Source organism: Watersipora subatra, chromosome 10 (assembly GCF_963576615.1).
Source record: "Watersipora subatra chromosome 10, tzWatSuba1.1, whole genome shotgun sequence".
In the NCBI taxonomy this organism is placed as follows: domain Eukaryota; kingdom Metazoa; phylum Bryozoa; class Gymnolaemata; order Cheilostomatida; family Watersiporidae; genus Watersipora; species Watersipora subatra.
In genome coordinates this window covers 44,845,543-44,867,246 of record NC_088717.1, presented here as the reverse complement: position 1 = coordinate 44,867,246, position 21,704 = coordinate 44,845,543, and the positions used below count along the sequence as shown (strand labels likewise).

General features: G+C 35.1%; 1 protein-coding gene across 1 annotated transcript; it reads right to left on the bottom strand.

The window, feature by feature from the left end:
• Positions 1 to 9,454: 9,454 nt before the first annotated feature.
• LOC137406343 (uncharacterized) lies at positions 9,455 to 21,481 on the bottom strand. Its single transcript, XM_068092913.1, has 5 exons — positions 21,355 to 21,481; positions 16,725 to 17,374; positions 12,467 to 12,671; positions 10,787 to 10,966; positions 9,455 to 10,027 (listed from the first exon to the last, which is right to left on the bottom strand). The coding sequence occupies exons 2-5, from the start codon at positions 17,352 to 17,354 to the stop codon at positions 9,867 to 9,869; spliced, it is 1,176 nt and encodes a 391-aa protein (XP_067949014.1). The 5' UTR covers positions 17,355 to 17,374; positions 21,355 to 21,481; the 3' UTR covers positions 9,455 to 9,866.
• Between the last annotated feature and the right edge of the window lie 223 nt (positions 21,482 to 21,704).

The following is a 21,704-nucleotide window of genomic DNA, read 5'->3' as shown; positions in this document are numbered from 1 at the left end:
TTGCTCTCCTAAAACATACTCAACTCCCTAAAAAGCTATACTCTTGGAAATTTTTATAATTACTTTTCCCATTTTCTGTTCACCAAAGACCAAATCTGCCAACACTGTGGGTCTTGCTTAGTAGGCTGGCACTCAATATGTCAGCGTTAATCCCGCAATACTTTTGTGATCATGTGTGATAACATTGTTGTTCACATGTGTTCACATGTGTGATCATGTGTGATCATGTGTTCACACTATCAAAAAGCCATCCGCTTTTGCATCAGTGAATAGGCCTAATCCACATCATGGTGTTTTCATTATGCAATGCTGTCGTTGGAACCCCGCAATACTAGTCCTGCAGAAACTATCACGAGGGAAATATATACCAAGCAACTTGCGACAACCAATCACTATTGGCAAAATAATGTAAATGTACATTGCATCGACTGTCATTTATGTACGATGAAATATCAAAAATAATTCAACAGCTGCAAAGTTTTATGACATATCTGCGCTGCCACGACGATGCCATCCGTTTATGATGAACATAGTCGGCTGATAATCACCAAGAGCAGAACAACCACATGCTGCGATACATTGTGAACCAGCCTTTAGCGGAGGCTAAATCAAGAAAATCCTTATAATTGTTGACATCATTTTTTTGGCCTAATACATCTAATAGATAAGAATCATTTGACGAAAATAAAGTACTCACTGTTACAGTTGGTAGATCTGAACTCAGCCGTTCGTTAACTCAAAGCATTAATTTAGGAAAAATATTAATATGACTAATCACCTTAAAGGTGGGTAGGTGTACTAAGTATGTTGACAATTGCTCCAAAGTACGGCAAGTGGTTAGCGCACTTGTCTGTAAAACTATTATTTCTGAGCTCCAGGCCTGCATTCCCTGGTTGCAAATTGGGGGGGCTAACGTTAGGCGACTAGTTATGAGCATATGTGAGTTTGGAGGGGCGGTATCAGCCCCCTCAACAGGTTTCTTTCATGTAGGGCCTCAACCGGGCATCTCACGTAAAGTTTTAAAAGATTTTATTGGAAAGTATAAACATTTTTTCTAATATTTGAGATTTGTTTGTTTTAGGTGATGTGACTGCCAGGACGTTTTCAGATTAAAATAGGCTAAACTTGACCGCAGTTGAAACGCTCAGAAAAAAGACATATTTTTCTTTCGAGCAAAGATCAGCAAAATTGATCGTTTCAACAAAGATCAATTTTGCCGATTTTATTTTAAGTTCATCCGAAGGTTTTTACGCTTTCGTTGGGCCATTGCCAAACGGATGTTTGGCAAAACTTGACCTTTTGCAAACCTTTATAAAAGTCGTTAACAAAAATATTTTGCCGATCATGATAATAATGACGCCCAAGAACTATTAAAAGTTAACGTTTATCTCTATGGCTTGGAATAAAGTGATATTATACAGCGATAAAAACCGTTCCCGTAGCCGTTGGGCAAATAACTGTTCGAGTTAATGATGTTGAGGTCGAGTTATCTAAAGCAGTTTATCATTGCGTGAGAACAGACCAAACAAATCCGTTCGAGTTAACCAAGTGTTCGTGATAAAATTTTACATTTTATCAGAGGGCGAGTTCTGCGAGTTTGACTACACTTAGCCGCCAAAAATTCCTAAAAAGTTGGGGCGGCTCAGCCGGCTAGCCACCCCAGGAAATACGGACCTGCTGAGCTCAATTCTCAATTCCGGTGCAGAGTTGTTTTTTGTACGTATTTTATTGCTATAACTGGACATACCTTGGACAAACAAACATTTACATTTTAATACATAGACTAGTACACTGACGGCGCTGTGAAAGATCATCATATATTTGTAATAATAATAATAAATAATGATAATCATCATCTTCAGCATGTGCAAAAGTTTTTTGCAAGGTGGCTGAGTGGCACAGTGGTTAGTGTGTTGGTCCAAGCCAGCTAACTGAGTTCAATTACCATGCGAGACAATTTTTTTTTGCTCTTCTAGTGTGGCTCTGGACGAATGGAAACGGTTCCTATTATAGTAAAGATTTTATTTAAAAAATGGCGTACTTCATTTACCCTAGAATGAACACTACCCAGATAACCTTAGTCTGTCTAATCAGGTGTATATTAAGTTGACTTGTGGAAAAATGTATATTAAGTTTCAGTTTTAGATGAGCTCATACACTGCCCAGACATCAGTAATGCACACTGCCATTGCTAGCACTTTTCTAACATTCTGATACACTGCTCAGACATCAGTAATGCACACTGCCATCGCTAGCACTTTTCTAACATTCTGATACACTGCCCAGACATCAGTAATGCACACTGCCATCGCTAGCACTTTTCTAACATTCTGATACACTGCCCAGACATCAGTAATGCACACTGCCATTGCTAGCACTTTTCTAACATTCTGGTGCATTTTTACTTGCCAAAAACAGAAACCGCTAGTTTAAAGCGGTGTTAAAGAAAAGAAAAAGTAAAAGTGTCAATGAAAAACTCAAAAGGACTTACAGTTTATTTAATTCAGAAGTAAGTGCAGTAAGTCCACCCTGTCATAATTTACACAAAAAAGAAAATATTTAATATCGCAATTGACATATCAAGAGTCTTTTATCTAATTTCCGCTACACCCACTTTAATGATTGTAAAACCTATACACGAGTACTTGAAAACATTGGCTCCAACATCTGACGCTTTTGATAAATGAAGCACAATTGAACAGAATCTCTTTGACCTTTTGCGGCTTGATTGGGTCTATTAATTATCTGTTATTTTATTTGATTAACTTGTACTTAATCAATCTTCTTTCTATTTAAACTTTTATTTTTTGCAAACAATAAAAAGAAATATTAGATTACTGTCCACCGTCAACTGATACATGACCTTGATATACTAGTCCTGAAAACTCACCCCTGATCAAGAAGAGTCTCATTTTCTCCATCAAGTCTGTAGAAGCTGATAAGTATATTAGCAGCTGGTCGACCTGCCGCAATATCCAGAACGTGGGTAGATAAAGAGCCGAGTGAATTTCTGTTGCTTGGCTAAACAGAGAATTATGGTGTATTTCATTCGTGGAGGATTAGCACACAGTTGAGTATGTTACAACCTGACCAACCCGACCACGTGCCAAAGTTTAAAATGTTTGACAAATCAGGTTCTAATATTTAAGGGAGTTAACTCATAATGAACAAAACAAAAGGTGAAATAATTTGATTTCTCAAAGTGTTTTCATTAAATTAAAAACATTAAAAATCTTTGCAATATAAACTGTAGATAAAATAGAAACAAAATGAGAAACTGGCCTATATTATAGATTGATCATATCAGCTTAGGTCTAACCTTAAAATGACCTTTGATAAAAAGCATATGATTTCCTGGAAGATGTTTGCTTATGAGAGAATGAACTTTCACTGTTCTGTAAAGGTTTTGTGCGACCTTCACTTTTCTTCCACTAGTACAAGACTCAGTGCATGAGTTTATACACATATTTGTCTGCTTAGCTCGTAAGTTGTACAAAAATGCTCAAGTAACAGGCAATGAACAGGCCCAGAACAGCTCTGCCTTCTAATTCAAATGTTCATGCTTATATAGCGGGTAGGCCCCGCCTCTGTTCTACTTGGCTGGGCCTGGCTCAGCTTGACTCGGCTTCGGCTTGGCTAGGCTTCGGCTTGGCTTAGCTGCAGGTGGACGCCATCCACCACAGTTCTTTCTTCGAAGGAATGAGTTGCATAGAAAAAACGTATAAGCTGCCTTTTATAAAACAAAATCATTCATTATAGGACTCATCAGAATTGCAAGTTATTCAAGTATTTGGCTAAAATCATTATTTTTGAGCTGCTAGCCTCATAAATTGCAGTAGCTAATATGCGTTTTCAAAAATAGTTTGTAGCATATCGCGAATGTACTGCAATGGTGGAATGGTGAAACAATGGTTATAAGTCTTCAAAAAAACCAAATACTTGCATCATCATCAGATTTACAGCAAAAACGGAGCATCTTTTTTCAGTCATAAAAACACTACTGTGCTTGCATTAGACTTGACAGGAAACTATCTAAACAGGGAAATAAGAACTATTGTAGATAGAACTGATACATCATTAGACCATAGCAATCTGAAGGAGCTCCTCATTATTTTTATTGATTTTAGAATTCTTCACTGTTATTTCTATGTTGTACTTGAAGCATTACTAGATTCTATTTATTTGGTACCCTGCATTTTGTTGCATTGTGATTTTGGCAAATCCTGCATGACCAAGTTTAAAAAATCTCATTTCTAATAATAACAAATAAGCCTGATAGAATCAATAGTGTTCAGGTGCTTTAACAGAAATAACAGAAATAACTGCCTACAATGCAGTAGTTTCCTTCCAAGTTATGGCTCCTATGCTATGTAGAGGGCAAATGCTATTTTTGTACTTCGTGTTTCCCTTTTTCTGGCACTAGAAAAATGTATCCCATCACTTTGAATTTGTTGACACAACCAGTGTTGTTGAGATTAGAGAACAGCTTTGACAGCTTGTATTTATGTATAGCTTTTATTAACATTAATAATAATCAATAAAATAATCTTTTTTGTGCCAAAAAGAAAAAAAGACAAAAATGAAAAGACAGAAACCAAGAGTTATTTAGTTGAACAAAATTGTTTTAAAAGTTGGTAATCTGATAGTATTGTTAGATAAATAGTGAATTGTAGTAACAAAGAGTCAATAAACTGAAACAAGTGATGGTGGATGTAGTATGGTTGTGTCACAGAGTAGAAAATAATGTTTGTCATATGTGTGGAAGGATAAATATAAATTTTCTGGGCATAGTTTGCGCAGTTTCACAGCAAAACTATTAGTGATCCCACCTTGCTTGTTACCTGAAGAAGTAACTTAAGTTTTTATATCCATTACCTGGCATACTTCCATTTACATTGGCTGGCATGAAAACTTTGTTTACCAGCTTTTCTTTTATACTAAATAATGTGATTTTGATTTAATGGGTTTACCGTCACTGGAGCAACATACTATGGAGCTTAAGCAAGGCAGTGTAATCAATACTTAGGTCAGAGAGAACAAACCACAATATAGCTTGACAACGTTCAACAAAGTTTAAAATATAACTAAACAGGGCATCAAATAGCTCCAAAATAAACTAAATTTGGGAGCTCTACCAGACTTGTCATCCCATTAGTACTTTGAAGTATGTCAAAAAAATTGGATCATGTATTGTCAGAGATTGTAAGGAACAAAATGGAACAACAGATAAATTGACACCTACATTGGGTGACAAGTATCGGTATGCTACAATCTTTGAAGAACTTGAAAAAACTAAACTGAACTCTGTTTTATTATTTTACATATGATCAGTTTTACAATATTTATATAACATATTAATATTGTATAAACATCTAGCCTGGCTATAAATATAACAAATAGCCAGTTTAAAGAAGTGAGATAAACTTACTGTTGTAGCAGTTGTGGCCAGGGTGGTAGGAGGATCCACCTGAAAGCCTATGGCTGCCTCTTCATACAGAGTTGTTCTATCATTAGTTGACACTAGAGATATTAAAATAAGAGAAGAATGATTGTATTATTTTAAAGAAAATTGTCGATTAAATAATGTTGGTCATCTTCTCTACCCTAAAATCTGTTTCCGGTTGGTAACTGATCACACCCCAAATATGCGTACAAAATCAGCCGCAACGAAATAAACTGTATATGCTTAGTCCTTATAACCAAGGCATAACATTTTTGGACCATGTGAACATTGGGTAAGAAATACATCTGAATGAAAACCATGCAGAAGCTGGTAGCCTGTAGCATATGTCCAGACAGACTGATCTCAATCTCAAGGACACTGGCAATACAGAACTGCTCATAAAATTATCTTTTTTATTTATTAAAGTCTTTACTCACCTCTGAGCAGTTTTAATTCAGACAACTTAGGGAATGCAGAAAAAAAACAAAGAAAGCAAACGCCACGCAAATAAATGTTTGACTTGATAAACTGTTATGTGGGTGAAATCATAGTGTCTATTAAGAACCAGGCTTAAAGTGAATTTTTATGTGTTTAAAAAGTCAATATTCTCCTATACACTTGATAGTATAAGTCAATTATATACAAATAGATTAAATTGTATTTCATTTATCTAAATAGCAGTGCCCAAGTCTGAGTTAAAATCAAACTATTATATGCATATAACTTTATTAGCAGTCCTTAATTATTTTTTTATTAAAAAACTCTTTGCATATGATGCCACAAAAAACTAAGTAAAGAGAAAGGTGTTGCAATATGCTGACATAAACTAAATAACAAAAAATGTATACAAGGAAGACTAGAAACTGCTAAGCTTATGGCATCCTTTAAGTAAATCTTATTTTTTTGACAAAAGATTAAAAGACAAAACAATTGTTGAGTGCTTTTTAGTAAGTACAAAATAGAATCATCACTCAGTGGATATCTGCTACTATAATAATAATATAATCATCATGTCATGGATATCTGTTGCTTGATAATTGAAACATATCATTGATGTATGAAGGAGTTAAACCATTGAGTATAATTGTGAACCCAACAAACCTAGTAAAAAACCTTAACATATCTGGCAGTTGGGGAACATCTACTGTACTAAACAAAATTGTAAACGATACATGGATATGCAGTAAAACATTTGGCTCAAAAATAGTCTTCAGCAGCTCAGTTATAATATTATTTCTGAATACTTTTTGAAACAAAGATTATTTCTAAGCTACCCTAGAAAATGTGCTTTTGCTAGGCTATGCTATAGATAGACACTCGGGCAATAAATAAATAAATAGTTAATTAATAACATTAAATAAATTTCAAGTCACCAAACTCCGATGACAATTAAATGCTGGATTCTAGTAAGTTTCAAAAGACTTTATAAGCAAACAAATGCTAAGAGTAAGAGTAATTTAATTTTTTATTTAATTTTTAATTTAATTTAGTATAAAGGAGTATACGCCCCTCTAAGATTTAAGATGAGGAAGCTGAAATCAAAAAGGTTTTACTATCTACACAGTAGCCTATACATGCATTGAGATGAATTTACGAAAATAAACAGACTTTTACAAAGTTTTGAGGAGGTATGATTACTACAATAGTAGCACATCCTTTAACTTAGTTTGTGCAAAAATACAGATTTGCACTTATCAGACGACAATAATGCAAAAAATTAGAATGTTTAGTGAAATGAGATTACAACACAGACAAATTGATAAAAATGCTGTAACTTAAAATTTTTGTGTGCAGTATTTAAAAATATAAGAAAGTTTTACAATTTGAAAAAGTTGCAGTGCTTCTTTAGCAATTTATAAATACAAACTGCAGACATAAAATGACTGGTGCAAGTTGCTAAGTTTTTCAATTATGCAGTTTAAATCTCTTCATATGGATACAGAGGTTTAAAAGAGACCTTCATTCGCTCTATCAAGCTTTCATAGAAGTAGAGACTTAGCTAAGGTGTATGTTACCTTCTTTGGCAGACCTCCCTAAAACCAGCCAGAGAGAGATTGTCACACAGACAGTTATGACAGTGAGAGATATTAGTACAGATATGACATGACGAGTCTTTTTGAACTCCATCGATGCTGCCGTCAGCTCAGCCATTATGATCAGCGTGTGAAAGGTTTGACTTATTTCTTCTTTATATATACCCCTTTTGTTAAATTTGGCTGCCATCGAGTGATTTCAAATAGCTACCAAAGGCGTTGTTACATAATTTATGACATAAATGATAGAGACATATTATTCTTTATATCATATGGTAATGATGGATGGTAGCAGACTAAGAAAATGAGAGAACAGATGCACAAAATGGTTTTTAATAACATTAGGCATCATTTGGTGGGTAGGACATGTAGGAGCCAATTGCAAAGGTTATTTTCTATGCAGCAAATCACTAGCAGTTGCAAGTAGACATACATTTCCCTCCTTATATATATATATATATATATATATATATCCATATATATTCTCAAAGGTGGTTGTATGTGTGTAGTTCCAGCTATACCTATTAAAATCTTGCACTAAAAAATCCGTATCGCAGAAGATTTGATCTCGAACGCTCCAGTTTGCCATACCAACACCTTACCAAATCAACCACACAATCTTAATATATTTATTAGGCGATATATGTCACTATATGGGAGCAAATACGCTACCGCTCTCCGTCACGATGTAGTGTGTTGCCGTAACATCATGAGAAGGGTAGCTTTTATTAGCAAGCTTACTCAAACTAGTTATCCATTGACAATGTGCCAGGCTAATAGCAAGTGGCAGACAAGATGGCGGACTCTTGCTTATAAGCTGGTATTTAATACCCGAGCAACGCCAGGTGGCACAGCTAGTATTATATATATATATACTCATGCTACAAACATTACTGTTTCAGCTATTGAAGCCTCATTAGTGCAGCTGAGAGCAGGCAAGGGAGACAAACCCCATTGCCAATGAGAGTCGAATTCCTGCCATGGAACAACCACATTGCCTCACAGACTCTAAGAAAGTCAATCCGCTGACACCAGTGTGCTCAAATCACAAAAGTGATGAGCTATGCACAAAGGCTAATAGTGCCGCACCTCTCACAAAGAGCTCAACCAAACAGAAGTAAGGGATATAGTGATATGACATGACATCAGATGCAGCATTATCCACTATACATATCCAACACATCCCTACTTCTCTACACAAACACCTTTCTGATTTACATTAAAAAACAGCATTATGCAAAAAAACTCTTTCTTTTATTAATCTTAGCTATAATCAGAGCAGTATTCAGGCTATAATAAGAGCAATATTCGGGCTATAATAAGAGCAGTATTCGGGCTATAATAAGAGCAGTATTCGGGCTACAATAAGAGCAGTATTCAGCTGTTAACTCTAAAAGCCATGCGCAGCGCTTTAGGAAAAAATATGGCCTCGTACAAGAATTGAACTCGGATACTCCAATATACCGCCCAGCGCTCTAACCACTACACTGCTCAGCTTACTTATTCATAAATTAATTATGAATATACCAATTACTCATTACGATCTCTCACGGTGCCCAGGGCTGACAAGCGTACTAGCAAGCATAATTTACTTCAGCATTTCTTTATTTTTGTTTTAAGGTCTAATTTGGTTTAAACAGCTTTGACCGGTGTCAATAAAATTAATGTCTATCTATACATAAGTCATGTTGTCAGCATGTTCAGGGGCCAACTCCAGTACTGAACAAAAATCTTGCAAGACAGGTTTCCCATAGAAGTTCTCTCATGCCCTACTTTTGCCAGATAGGGAAAAAACATTTTAATTTTTGTAGCTATAGTTACCTATCTGAAGTATTTAGAATTAAATACATCTTACCATTTTTAAAACATCAGATGCGCTGGCTCCCATATCTACTACAGACTTTGTATACTCTTACCTGTCTCCTTTAACTTTTTACAATGAAAAAGAATCTGAAGATAATGTTTTTGTTTACTTATATATTCGACAAATAAAATAGTGTGACATATGGAGCATAATTCTTAAACATAATAGTTTAGAGTACTGATAAAACTGAAATAAAAAAGTAATTTGTGAAATTTCTGAAATAAAGTGTATCATTTTGTAAAAGATTAGGAAGTAGCAATTAGTGGAATTTTTTAGAATTCCCTGAAAGTATAAAAGACTTTGGAAAAAATTTGGAGCACCTGAATTTTAGCGCTAGAAAAATAGTGTGATAAATTAAAAATAACAAAAAGCAAAACCTATTGTTTTAGAGTTAGAAGGAATTTAGATTGGTCAGCAACATTATATAAACATCACAGAGGTCATGCAGAAGTTTGATTATCAGCCCGCATCATAGGATTATGAACAGTCTTAGCATACAGTTGCACTGTATCATTGTCTTGTAGCTTTAAAGCCTATCGTACTCCTCCGCTTTGTTGGCCCTTCTTCTTCCGATACAGTAGCCAATAAGAACAATGACTACGAGGCTGGCCAGTACGACCCCAACCACAATTGGCACCACTGTATCGGTAGAGGTTCCAGACTTGCCAGGGTTCCGGCAGTTATTCTCTATAATTAGTTACAATTCCACTAAACAGTTGAGTTTTGTGCTACAAGTGAGCCAATGGCATCAATAGAACATGCACTACAATAAAAGAATGCATTCAAATGATTAAATTCATTTCACAAATATGCCTAGGTCAGTATTTAAAGATGTTTACCTATAGGAGAAAATAGGAATAGGCTGCTTTACAGAAGCTTCAACTTTTTTTTGCCCACAGAGTTAATAATTTCTGCAAGGATCTTTTTATTGGCCATAGAGCTAGCCATATAAAAAAAAACACTTTCTATTGACATTGCAAATCGCCAAACTATTTATGGCCCATAAAGTTATTCAACTCAGCATGGGGCCCCTGATTGTCCATAGAGCCTATTCCTCTTCAAGAACATTTTGACCTAAGACATATCTTTTTCAAACTGACTCAAACTTATTGACCATAGATGTACCAACCTTTCTATAAACTGACACTATAAAGTTCACTCTACTAGGCCTTACTATAATCTGCACTTATCAATTAATTTACAATGACTATCATTGGTTCTGTGTATCTGTGGAGGAGTTACCAACCCTTGCACTTTTTTATTAGAATTTTGTTACTCACCGACTAATGGGTGACCTCACCATGCATTCACTATGGTTATTATTCAAGTGTGTGCATAGCCTATACTTTTTGGAAGTGCAGAAAACTCATAATACGTTTAGACACAAACAGTAAAAATTGAAGACCACACTTTCGGTGGAACAAAAACATTTTCCTACAAACTTACCGCTGCCATAAAAGTCTGCTTTATCCTCTTTTCTAAAACTTTGAATCTGTATAGATGTCATATTCAAAGAGCTGCCATCCTCAAGGGTGATGTTAGTCCCGCTAGAGCATAGGAAGTAATTGTCAAGGCTCGTGGAGAACATCTTAAGACCGCTAGCAGAAGTGTTCCCATATATAATACCTGCAAATGCAAGGCATATCATTACTGATGTTTGAGCAGTGTATAAACTCACCTAAAATTGTAATTTAATAAACATTATTTCACAAGTCAATTTAATATACATCTGATTAGACAGACTAAGGCTATATGGGTAGCCTTCATTCTCTGCTAAATCAAACATGGAACTTTTTTATAAAATCTTTACTGTAATAAGAGCCGTGTGCATTCATCCAGAGCCACACTAAGAGCTACAAACTAATTTAGTATATTGCTTTAAAAATGAATTTACAGTTTTATTAAATTTTATCAAAAAGCATCGGTAATGTTCTATTATTTGCAATTGTTTTTGATGTTTGAGGTGATCTGACTGTCAAGACTTTTCAACATTAAAATCAACAAAACAAGATGGCCGTCAGAACGCTCAGATCAAGTGAACGGGCAATTGTGACATCTATAGTTGCAAAGACCGATAGAATAGAGACCCGTAATGCTGAAGCTTTTAATGAAACTATAATTAATTATAGTTATTGCGAATTATATTAATTAGTTATTGAAATTAATTAATTGCAATTAATTAATTAATTGCAATTAATTAATTAATTGCAATTAATCCGAAAGCTTGGGTCATCCCCAAGATGGAAACAGTAAAAAATCTGACAGTCAAGTGAATTTTGTAACACGTAAATTTTTATCGTACACTTCGTACTTGCGAAAGATGAAAACGTCACTTGTAAATAACGCTTAAAGGTTGACTTGCAACAAAATTCACATTACAGTTATTTGGTATCAAAATATTCACCATGTCTTACTCTGCTGTGTCGTAGGTGCAAAACATGTGAAAATGTGATTACAAGCTGTTAAAAGCTCAGACGTGAACAGTTAATTGCCGCCATCGCGAAACCGCTGTAGATTGGAATCAATTAATTTTTCTGATGTAGTCAAACGATTTGGTACAAGTCAACCGATATTGTTTTGACACGTGATGTTCTCACGTGAATTGAAAGGCCAATATAAAACGTCTCGTAGCACTAGTTTACGACAAACACTGCGGGTTTTACCAAAGAGCCCGTACCAAATATAGATGCTCGCTAGTTTACAGTTTCGTTTCAGCCCGGTCTAATCATCTAGTCGTAATCTGATCATGTGACCCAAACTTTGTGATTAATTTCTGCTGCATTTTTCGATTATCACAGGTGACCAACAGGCTTCTCATGTTCATCAGAGAAAAATATGCACTCCTTCGAGCTAAGGTTAAAAGATTAAATGAATTTTTACGGTAGGTTTTGAGATATCAGTACTCAAAGTCACAGCATCACAATGATGATGAAACAGACGCATAAGGACAAAAATTCAAAAGTTGCAAAATGAAAAATCTGAAGACATGATGCCCACAATTTTAAACATGACCAAAGAATATCCATAATGTTTCTAACAAAATTGACTCCGCTACCTTACTTAAGTATAAAATAAAAATAAAAATTCTAAATATATAATATTAATGTATCATTAGTCGTTACTTACGAGGCTCAGAGGCCATCATGAGTGCAAAGTTGACACCCACGGCCGACATCGTGAAGTTACCATCTGACTTTGTGAATTCAAGCTCTATGGATGCATCAATACTTTTGTCTGACCAATCAATGATTAAGGTTTCCATTTCCTCACCACACGAACTACCATTAGCAACTTTGGCATCCTTTGGAACAATGGCTGTGTATGTCATATTCTATTAAGGAGAAATGTAACTCGTCAATAAAGAGTAAAAGTTGAATAGCTTATAGGGAATAGCGAAAAGCCGAGTCCATCCAAAGCCACGCTAAGAGGGTTAGGGAACAAGATTGAACAAGAAGTGAAACTCAGATATTTGGATTCGAAGCCAAGCGTGCTATCAAGGTCCCAGTTAACCACCTTTCCATATATAAGAATAACTGTGCACATAGTTATTACACATGCTGGTCTCTCACAGCAAAGGGAACTGCTAGCGTACTAGTAGAAATAATAAAGGGGGCGTTCCAACTTTGACGCTATACACGTTTGTGTGTTAAAACCAAATACTGATAAATTGTAGAGACTATCTCGAAACTACTCACAACAATGACTGGGAGTTATGGTGACATGAAAAGTTTAAACCGAATGATGGTTGACCAAAAAAAGTTACGAAATTGTGATCTTTACTATAATAAGAGCCGTGTCCGTCCGACTGTCCAAAGCCAGATTGGAAATAAAGGAAAACCCATCATGAGGTAATTTAACTCAGATATTTGGTTTTGTAGACCTACAGACAGATTACTAACTGCCCCACCAGACTACCTGGCAGCATCACAGTATAATTAGTGAACATACTTGATACAAATGAGAATCATATCAAAGTTGTTACACAGTTATCAAAGTTATAACACCGTATTAAAGTTGCCTTCAATGGATCATTGCTCGACTCATTCCTTTTGGGTTATACAAAACATAAACCTAAGTGCAGACCAGTTACTAAGTAATAAAATGATAACTAGTAATAACCAGTTACTAAGTAATAAAATGATAACTAGTAATAACCAGTTACTAACTAATAACATGTAGACTAGTAATAACCAGTTACTAACTAATAACATGTAGACTAGTAATAACCAGTTACTAACTAATAACATGTAGACTAGTAATAATCAGTTATTAACTAATAACATGTAGACTAGTAATAACCAGTTACTAACTAATAACATGTAGACTAGTAATAACCAGTTACTAACTAATAACATGTAGACTAGTAATAATCAGTTATTAACTAATAACATGTAAACTAGTAATAATCAGTTACTAACTAATAACATGTAAACTAGTAATAACCAGTTACTAACTAATAACATGTAGACTAGTAATAATCAGTTATTAACTAATAACATGTAAACTAGTAATAACCAGTTACTAACTAATAACATGTAAACTAGTAATAACCAGTTACTAACTAATAACATGTAGACTAGTAATAACCAGTTACTAACTAATAACATGTAGACTAGTAATAATCAGTTATTAACTAATAACATGTAAACTAGTAATAACCAGTTACTAACTAATAACATGTAGACTAGTAATAACCAGTTATTAACTAATAACATGTAAACTAGTAATAACCAGTTACTAACTAATAACATGTAGACTAGTAATAACCAGTTACTAACTAATAACATGTAGACTAGTAATAACCAGTTACTAACTAATAACATGTAGATTAGTAATAATCAGTTATTAACTAATAACATGTAAACTAGTAATAATCAGTTACTAACTAATAACATGTAAACTAGTAATAACCAGTTACTAACTAATAACATGTAGACTAGTAATAATCAGTTATTAACTAATAACATGTAAACTAGTAATAACCAGTTACTAACTAATAACATGTAAACTAGTAATAACCAGTTACTAACTAATAACATGTAGACTAGTAATAACCAGTTACTAACTAACAACATGAACTAGTAATAACCAGTTACTAATTAATAACATGTAAACTAGTAATAACTGGTTACTAACTAGTAATAACCAGTTACTGACTGATAACATATAAACTAAATGTAAAAATATGGTTCAGTCAATCAATTTGCCGTGAAGTGTGGAAAATGGCCTTAACTAAATATTATGTGTCGCGAATAGATTTTAAAACCTGAGTAACCAAGTTTAACTACACATGTTAAAATCTAATGACACTGAAAATAAAGACGTAAAAATTTTGATTTGAAATTCTTTAACTGAATTTCACATAACTCCATTTATATCTCTGTATAACTCTTAAGATTTAATGTTAAATGAAATGTTTCATAGCATTGTTAACAAAATCCATTTACTACATTTATATTTCAAACCGGTTTAATTTTTACCATAATATAGTTGGGTGGAGGTGAGGTTAGATCATTAGAGTGCCATTTAATCTTCCAAAGCCACAGTTAGAGAGTGAAGACAACATTGCATCGTACATAGTGTATATCCAGACCTGTGACATCAGCTTAATTGCTCATCAATCTAACACCTGTGTCAATTATTGTGAAGATATTTATCCTCAGTTTCAAAAAGACACCTGGCAGTTTCTCTTTGTTCTGGACTGTCAGGTTACTACTATTGAAAGCATAACTGTCACGTACAATTTATATTGTATTTACTAGATAAATCAGACACGCAGATTCTGATTTTGCACTCAAAATAAAGATTGGCCCACTAACTTTTAGAGTAATGAAGGATTTTTTACAGCGGTTTAATATCGGTCTCAAAAACAACGCGATCGGCACAACAAACTACGCCCTTAAATACGCGACTAAATTCGGCCTTCAAAATAATCTCAGTAATGTCTGAAAGGTAGATAAGCTATTTAACGTTGTTATCGAGCTCAAATAAGCGCGATAACAAGGCTAGCTTGTGATAAAATCACACTTTTTAGAGCTCATTTTTCTCAGCATTCAGCCTATTAAACATCATGTAACAAGCTACGAGCAATTTTAAATAGTTTATCTACCTTTCATAAAAGACAGATTACTTTACAGGCTGAATTTAGATAATAATGGGTTTTAAGACACTCATCTCTATTATTCTAAATCGAACTAAACATCCCTAACTTCCGTTCCTCAAAAAGCTAGGTTACGTCACATATTTATGGGCAGAGCTTGTTATGCTGATTGTGTTGTTTTCGAGACGGATATTGAAACGCTTTAAAAAAGCCCTCATGACTTTGAAGGTTAGTGGAACAATCTTTATTTTGAATAGAAAATCGGAACCGGCGTGTCTGATTAACCCAAACATTCGATAAAAGTTGTACGTGACAATTATAGTTTGAAGAATAGTACCGAGGGTTTCTCGATATGGCTGTTTAATTGTTTGGTGGTTCTGAAAGGGGGCCATTTGAAAATTGCGATCATTCAAAGAGCTATGGCCAATCATATAAACGTTATAATCGTATAATGCCAATTTATCTCACACCTGACGATTTTTAGAGTGAGCTATAATGGAACTAAAATGCATGGGCCTGTTAGTCTTGTGTGTTCATTCCATAGCTTTCCACACGCACCCAGGCATTCATAAAATAAATATTTCTATTCATCAAAACGCAAAACAGCTTCTTTTAAAGTTAAAATATACCGATAAATATTGAAAGAATTTTACAATTTTTTACATATTAATATCGTGATATATTATGATGCGATAAAATCGTCTATAAATAGTTGATCCATGATATAGTGTGGTTCGATACTGCAAATTTGCAATATAAAATCATCTGGTGAATTTTGGAAATTGTGAAGCTCTAGTAGTATTCTGGCCGTCTGGTACTCTGTGAGGGATCGTCAAATCTGACTAACTGCACAATTATTCCAAAACACAGAGTATCGATCTACAAAGCTGAAAACCGCGAGTTTAAATCCCGTTGAAAGCAATCTTTTCTGAACCTCTAAAAGCGGCGTCAGACAGATGAAAATGGCTGCCATTGCATTTAAATTTTCTTTAATTCGCAACTGATAATAATAAAGACTGAAAAAAACCTGATGAAAAGCTTCATGATGTAAAAAAGAGTGTTGTTATGAAGACATATTTTATCTCCAAAGCGAATGTCCTCAACAACTAAATGTAGGCCTAATTGAAAGAAAGACCAGTTTGCTTTCGTGTACCAAAGTGAAAATATCGGTGTAAATTTCCTTATCACAATAGGCCTCCTTGCCAAACTATAGCGTTCCTGCTCCTTGTCTAACATAATGTATGCAATCCATTTAAGCGTAAATAAGTTGTTTAATGTACCAACCGTGCCATTTCTATTGTATGCAAACGTTAGCTCCATTGCAGCTTTAAACAAGAGGCAAGTTTTGTTGTCACCATCTTTGACAGCAAAAGTTTGGTTGATTGGTGTGGGGGCCGCTGTGATCATATGAGTTGTAGTTGGCTCATGAGTAGAAGTGGTGGAGATATTCATCCAACTGGTTGTCACATTTGCATCTGTTGTGCTGGTCATATGAGAGTGAGTTGTTGTTGTGTGATGGGCGGTACTTGTAGCACTGGTGGAGGTGGTAGCTGTGCCTGTGGTAGTACTTGTAGCACTGGTGGAGGTGGTAGCAGTGCCTGTGGTAGTACTTGTAGCACTGGTGGAGGTGGTAGCTGTGCCTGTGGTAGTACTTGTAGCACTGGTGGAGGTGGTAGCTCTGCCTGTGGTGGTACTTGTAGCACTGGTGGAGGTGGTAGCTGCTGTTGTTGTGGTCTTCATGGTGCTAGAGCTCTCTGTAGATGTGGTAGTCGGAGTAACTTGAGTGGTTGAGGTTGTTACCCTGCTAGTGCTAGGTGATGAGGATCCAGTTGTACTTCTTGTTGTGCTAGGACTAGAACTCGAGCTTGGCTTAAGACTGGTAGAGGAAGTGGTAGAAGTGGTTGTGAGGGGCATCGGAATTGGGCATACACTACCTAGAACAAGCAAAAGCAAAAATCTAATTTGGAATGCATCAGAGAAAGTAAACTTTACAAATTCGTTTAAACTTGGAAACAAAACAAATTGGTAAAATTATTTAGGAAGGACGGACAAAAAAAAATAAATTTGATTACACTGGCAAACTGCTAGATTTTGACAGAAATTCCTTGAATCTTTTGGTGTGATTAACAAAAAAATTGAAACAAAAGTAGAAAAAATGCAGTCGCTGCTGTTGGAAATCTTAACAGTTGTCAGAGGTGGTCCAACAGCATAACTTTGACACATAAACAGGACATTATACCACTTAGTGCAATTGTTAGCTTCATTGGTTTCTGTAGATGTTACCCATACACTTCAATATATATATATATATATATATATATATATATATATATATATATATATACTGATGAAGAAGAAGGTTGCAGTTCACTAGAAATCATTTTAATTTCACCTGATGAATGGTAGCAACCATGAAACTTTAAGTTGTAAAATGTTTTGAAAGTTTTCAGTTCTTAATATAGTTTATATATATATATATATATATATATATATATATATATATAACTCTCTAGAAACTGCCTATTAAACAACTGATTACAAAACTAATAAAAAACAATCCTTCACTTTTTTTAACGTCATCAATTTGTCTGCACATGCGCTCGTTTGCGGAAAAGCTGCCATATTTGTAGACAAACAAGCGTCATTCTCATTCACTCTACGTTATTAAACAGTGTTTTTGTGTGGTGGATGCCGGGCCAAGACTTTACATTTCTTGTAAATATTTTGTTATATGTGTTGTCCTTTTTATTATAGCCTTGTTACTCGTTATGCTATTAATCGTCGTCGTTTATGTTGTCATATCAACGCACTAGCGGGCCTAATTATTCACATTGTTAGCCGGTGTTTTTACTCGGTCCCGTTAGCCAAAACGGGCGATTTTGTTGTATATAAGGGAGCAACGCTCACTTAGTAGAGCAGAGCAAATGGCCGTACGCTCCTCGGCTAGTGAATTTCCTTCTCTAATAAAACATTGGAAGAAATCACACGCAATTTATTTCTGTATGAAATAGTCTAGATCGTGCCAAGTAAAGGCTGGCAAATTCCTTTACATTTGGTGTTATTTCGAAATTATATCAGGATTCTCTGGAAAAAAAGTGTTCAGTGAAGAGGACTGAACGCAACGGCGTCGCTTGCAAAAATTAATTGCAGAAGCTTCGCGTTTTCAACAGTAAAAGTCGTCTACAAAGATGGCGATAGAATGACGTCACAAGAAAGCCAAGGATAGACAACATATAAAAATGTGGTACAACCTCCTATATAGCTCAAATACTGCAACAAAGACAGGAGAAAATACGTTCAAATTGTTTCAAGATGCTTCCACAAAGACGCCTTTGTGCACAAGACCTTTAACAAGCACACACTAAAAACCAGCTACTCATGCATGCCAAATATAAAAAGCTAATTACAAAAACATGAAGCACATAATTCACGATAAAAAACCAATCACTGCACAGACGCTGGTGTATTTGATCAACTCTCCGTCGATCAAAGAGAGATATCAGGAAAAATTTCTTTAGTTTAATAACAGTGTGTCTGCATTGCATGTAGGTAGGTTTACCACTTCTATCACTACACAGGTAGGAGACACAAGAGAGCACGACTTCCGATTAATCCTTTAGGATATCCTAATCTACCTTTTCCATTAGCAGTATGTTCAAATATAAATATTAATGATGAGTTCTATATTTGAAGTATATAATTTATTTAGTAAAAACACGTTAATCTAGAGCAGCAAACAAAGCAAAACGTTTTGGTGAAATCAGCGTAGTCAAAATTGTTCTGCGTAACATTTTGAGTATTATAATGAGACTAGTTGAATACCCAGCGTTCACTGGTGACAAAAAAGTTTTTAAATAAAATTTATTGTAATCAATATACGCAACATTCTAACTATACATTCTAACATACATTATATATTTTATACATTCTAACATTCTAACTATGACTAACATACGCAGCACTCACCATTCTAACTTTTAAATAAAGTTGTTCATTTATTTCTAGGTTTCAATATTATTCACAGTATTATTCAATGATTGTGGAACAAAAGATGTCGGCAACCAACTTAGAGCATTAGGAACAAGGATAGCATCTCAAAGGGGTAGCACCAGTACATCTGGTTAGATGGATGTTAAACTACCATTATACCGCGCAGTCACCTTGCCACAACTTGAAATAATTGTGCATATACGTAGTTATCACACACCATGATCTCTCCCGGCGCATCAAACTGCAAATCAAATTATTGAAAACATTTGGGGGGCATGTATTTTTCTTCTAGTAGTTCAGACGCGCTAATAAATGTGAGCGTTTTAACCAATCGCTGTTAACTGGACATACAGATGACAAACACACACTTAGATTTACATATATAAATTAATTTGCTCTTGAAAATGTTTCCCGAGCACAAAGACATAAATCAGAAGTTCTAAGAGAATAAAACATTTAACTTAGAAGTGAAAGCAGACAACCTGCAATCTCTTGAGTAGAAACAGAATCTAAACCAACGATATTGTCGTATGCGTGAAAGTACATTCTATGATTACGAGCTGTTCGTAATGAGCCATATCTGCTGACTCTATGGAGCATTAAAACGCTACATATGAAAGCATTAGTAGTAATTTTTTTACACAAAACCATTTCCTTTCTGTGGCGAACTTCAAGGCTACTCTGAGACCCTTTTTTGGATAGTTTTCACTCTTGCCGCTAATCTGCCCCACAAGTGGGGCGATTTCACTGGCAACGCCCACCATGGTAGAGTTACAACGTCCACAAGAATTGTAACAAACATTTGGAAATTTTGAAGCCGGCACACGCCATATGTAATACGCAAACCCTCTGTTTCTGTTCGCAGGGTCTCTAATACAAACCTATTATAAAAATGAAAAATTTTCTGGCAAATGCTGATGGTTTTTCCTTAGTCTGATCACCTTAGCTTGCCTATTCCAAACTGATTTTTGGCAGATTCCTATAGCTACAGGACACATTTTCATGTTGTGTTATGTGCCCACATACACATTACCTAATCTAAATATCTCATACAGCCGCCATTGTTAATGATTGAAGCTGTGGCCTTTAAAGCTGTATCTCCATTGTGCACTACCCATGATAGCGATTAAGTACCGAACATCACTTATCTAATCAGCACTGACCGTCACGAAGTGACGAGTCCTCCATTCGGTGAGGAATTTCGCAAGCTGATAACCCCTCAATGTTGTTATCGGTGTTGGCACACACATGTTTGTCTGACAAAGTTCATTCTAACTGACCTGTGAACTGCACAGTTTTTGCAACGCATTCACAACTCATAGCAACATTAGGCTAGCTATATATGTGAGAATCACTGTCATATCTGGGTTGCTGCAATTGTTCAGCTGTGGCACTAATCCATGTTGGAAGATTATGGTGAAAGCATTAACGACTGACTCCTCTGCAAACACCCGAGTGAAGCTGCTACACCATTTCAAATCTCACCAAATGCGGATGCGTTTGATTTGTGACCGATTATGGTCATAGTAAGTTTTTGGAGAAATATTACTTAAGCAACAAATAAAACACAAATTGATTTTTATGTCGCTGCTGGCTTTCAATGTATAAATTTAACTTGGTTAAGATTTAAATACATAGAGAATGGATATGCTTGGTTTGTGACTGATTTTCGGCATAGCAATTTCTCAGACGGATATTACCAAAGCATCAAATGAAACATTAGCAAATTTTTGTCTCGCTGGCTTCCGATGCATAGCTTAGACTTATAAGATTGGAACACATAAAGATAAATTTTAAAATAAACTTTCGAAGCAAAACACTAAAACTGTCTGAGTAGCTAGACTAAGTTTTACCAATACTTTCCTACATTATCGTGATAAACATAGATCTATTCAATTATACTATGAGATTACATTACGCTCACCATTACTAGAACTAAAGCTGTTGTTGACCAAATGGAAGGCTTGAATTTGTAGTTCATCAACCTTGATCGTGATGTTATTGGTCAGTGGAACAACTTGGCTCTTATTGCAATAGTATGAGTAGTTGACTCCATTGAGGGGGATAAGAGCTGACTTAGCCGTCCTATAATCGTCAGCTGAAAAAACCAGCAACAAAAAGTTTAAAGAATAGTTTGTACGTAGCTTTTAGCTACTGTTTGTGTCAAGGATACGGTCTTTTCCTTGCATCAGATTATATTATGTAAATGTAGTATGATAATATTGTGATAAAATACACAATGCAATGTCATGTATTTTGAGAAATAACGCTTCT

Excerpts from the sequence above, each read along its gene's own strand:
- LOC137406343 (XM_068092913.1), bottom strand. The coding sequence starts at position 17,354 with ATGCCCCTCACAACCACTTCTACCACTTCCTCTACCAGTCTTAAGCCA. Across the intron at positions 12,672-16,724 it reads CATACAATAGAAATGGCACG|AATATGACATACACAGCCAT; the intron begins GTTGGTACATTA and ends TCTCCTTAATAG. Across the intron at positions 10,028-10,786 it reads AGCAGACTTTTATGGCAGCG|AGAATAACTGCCGGAACCCT; the intron begins GTAAGTTTGTAG and ends AACTAATTATAG.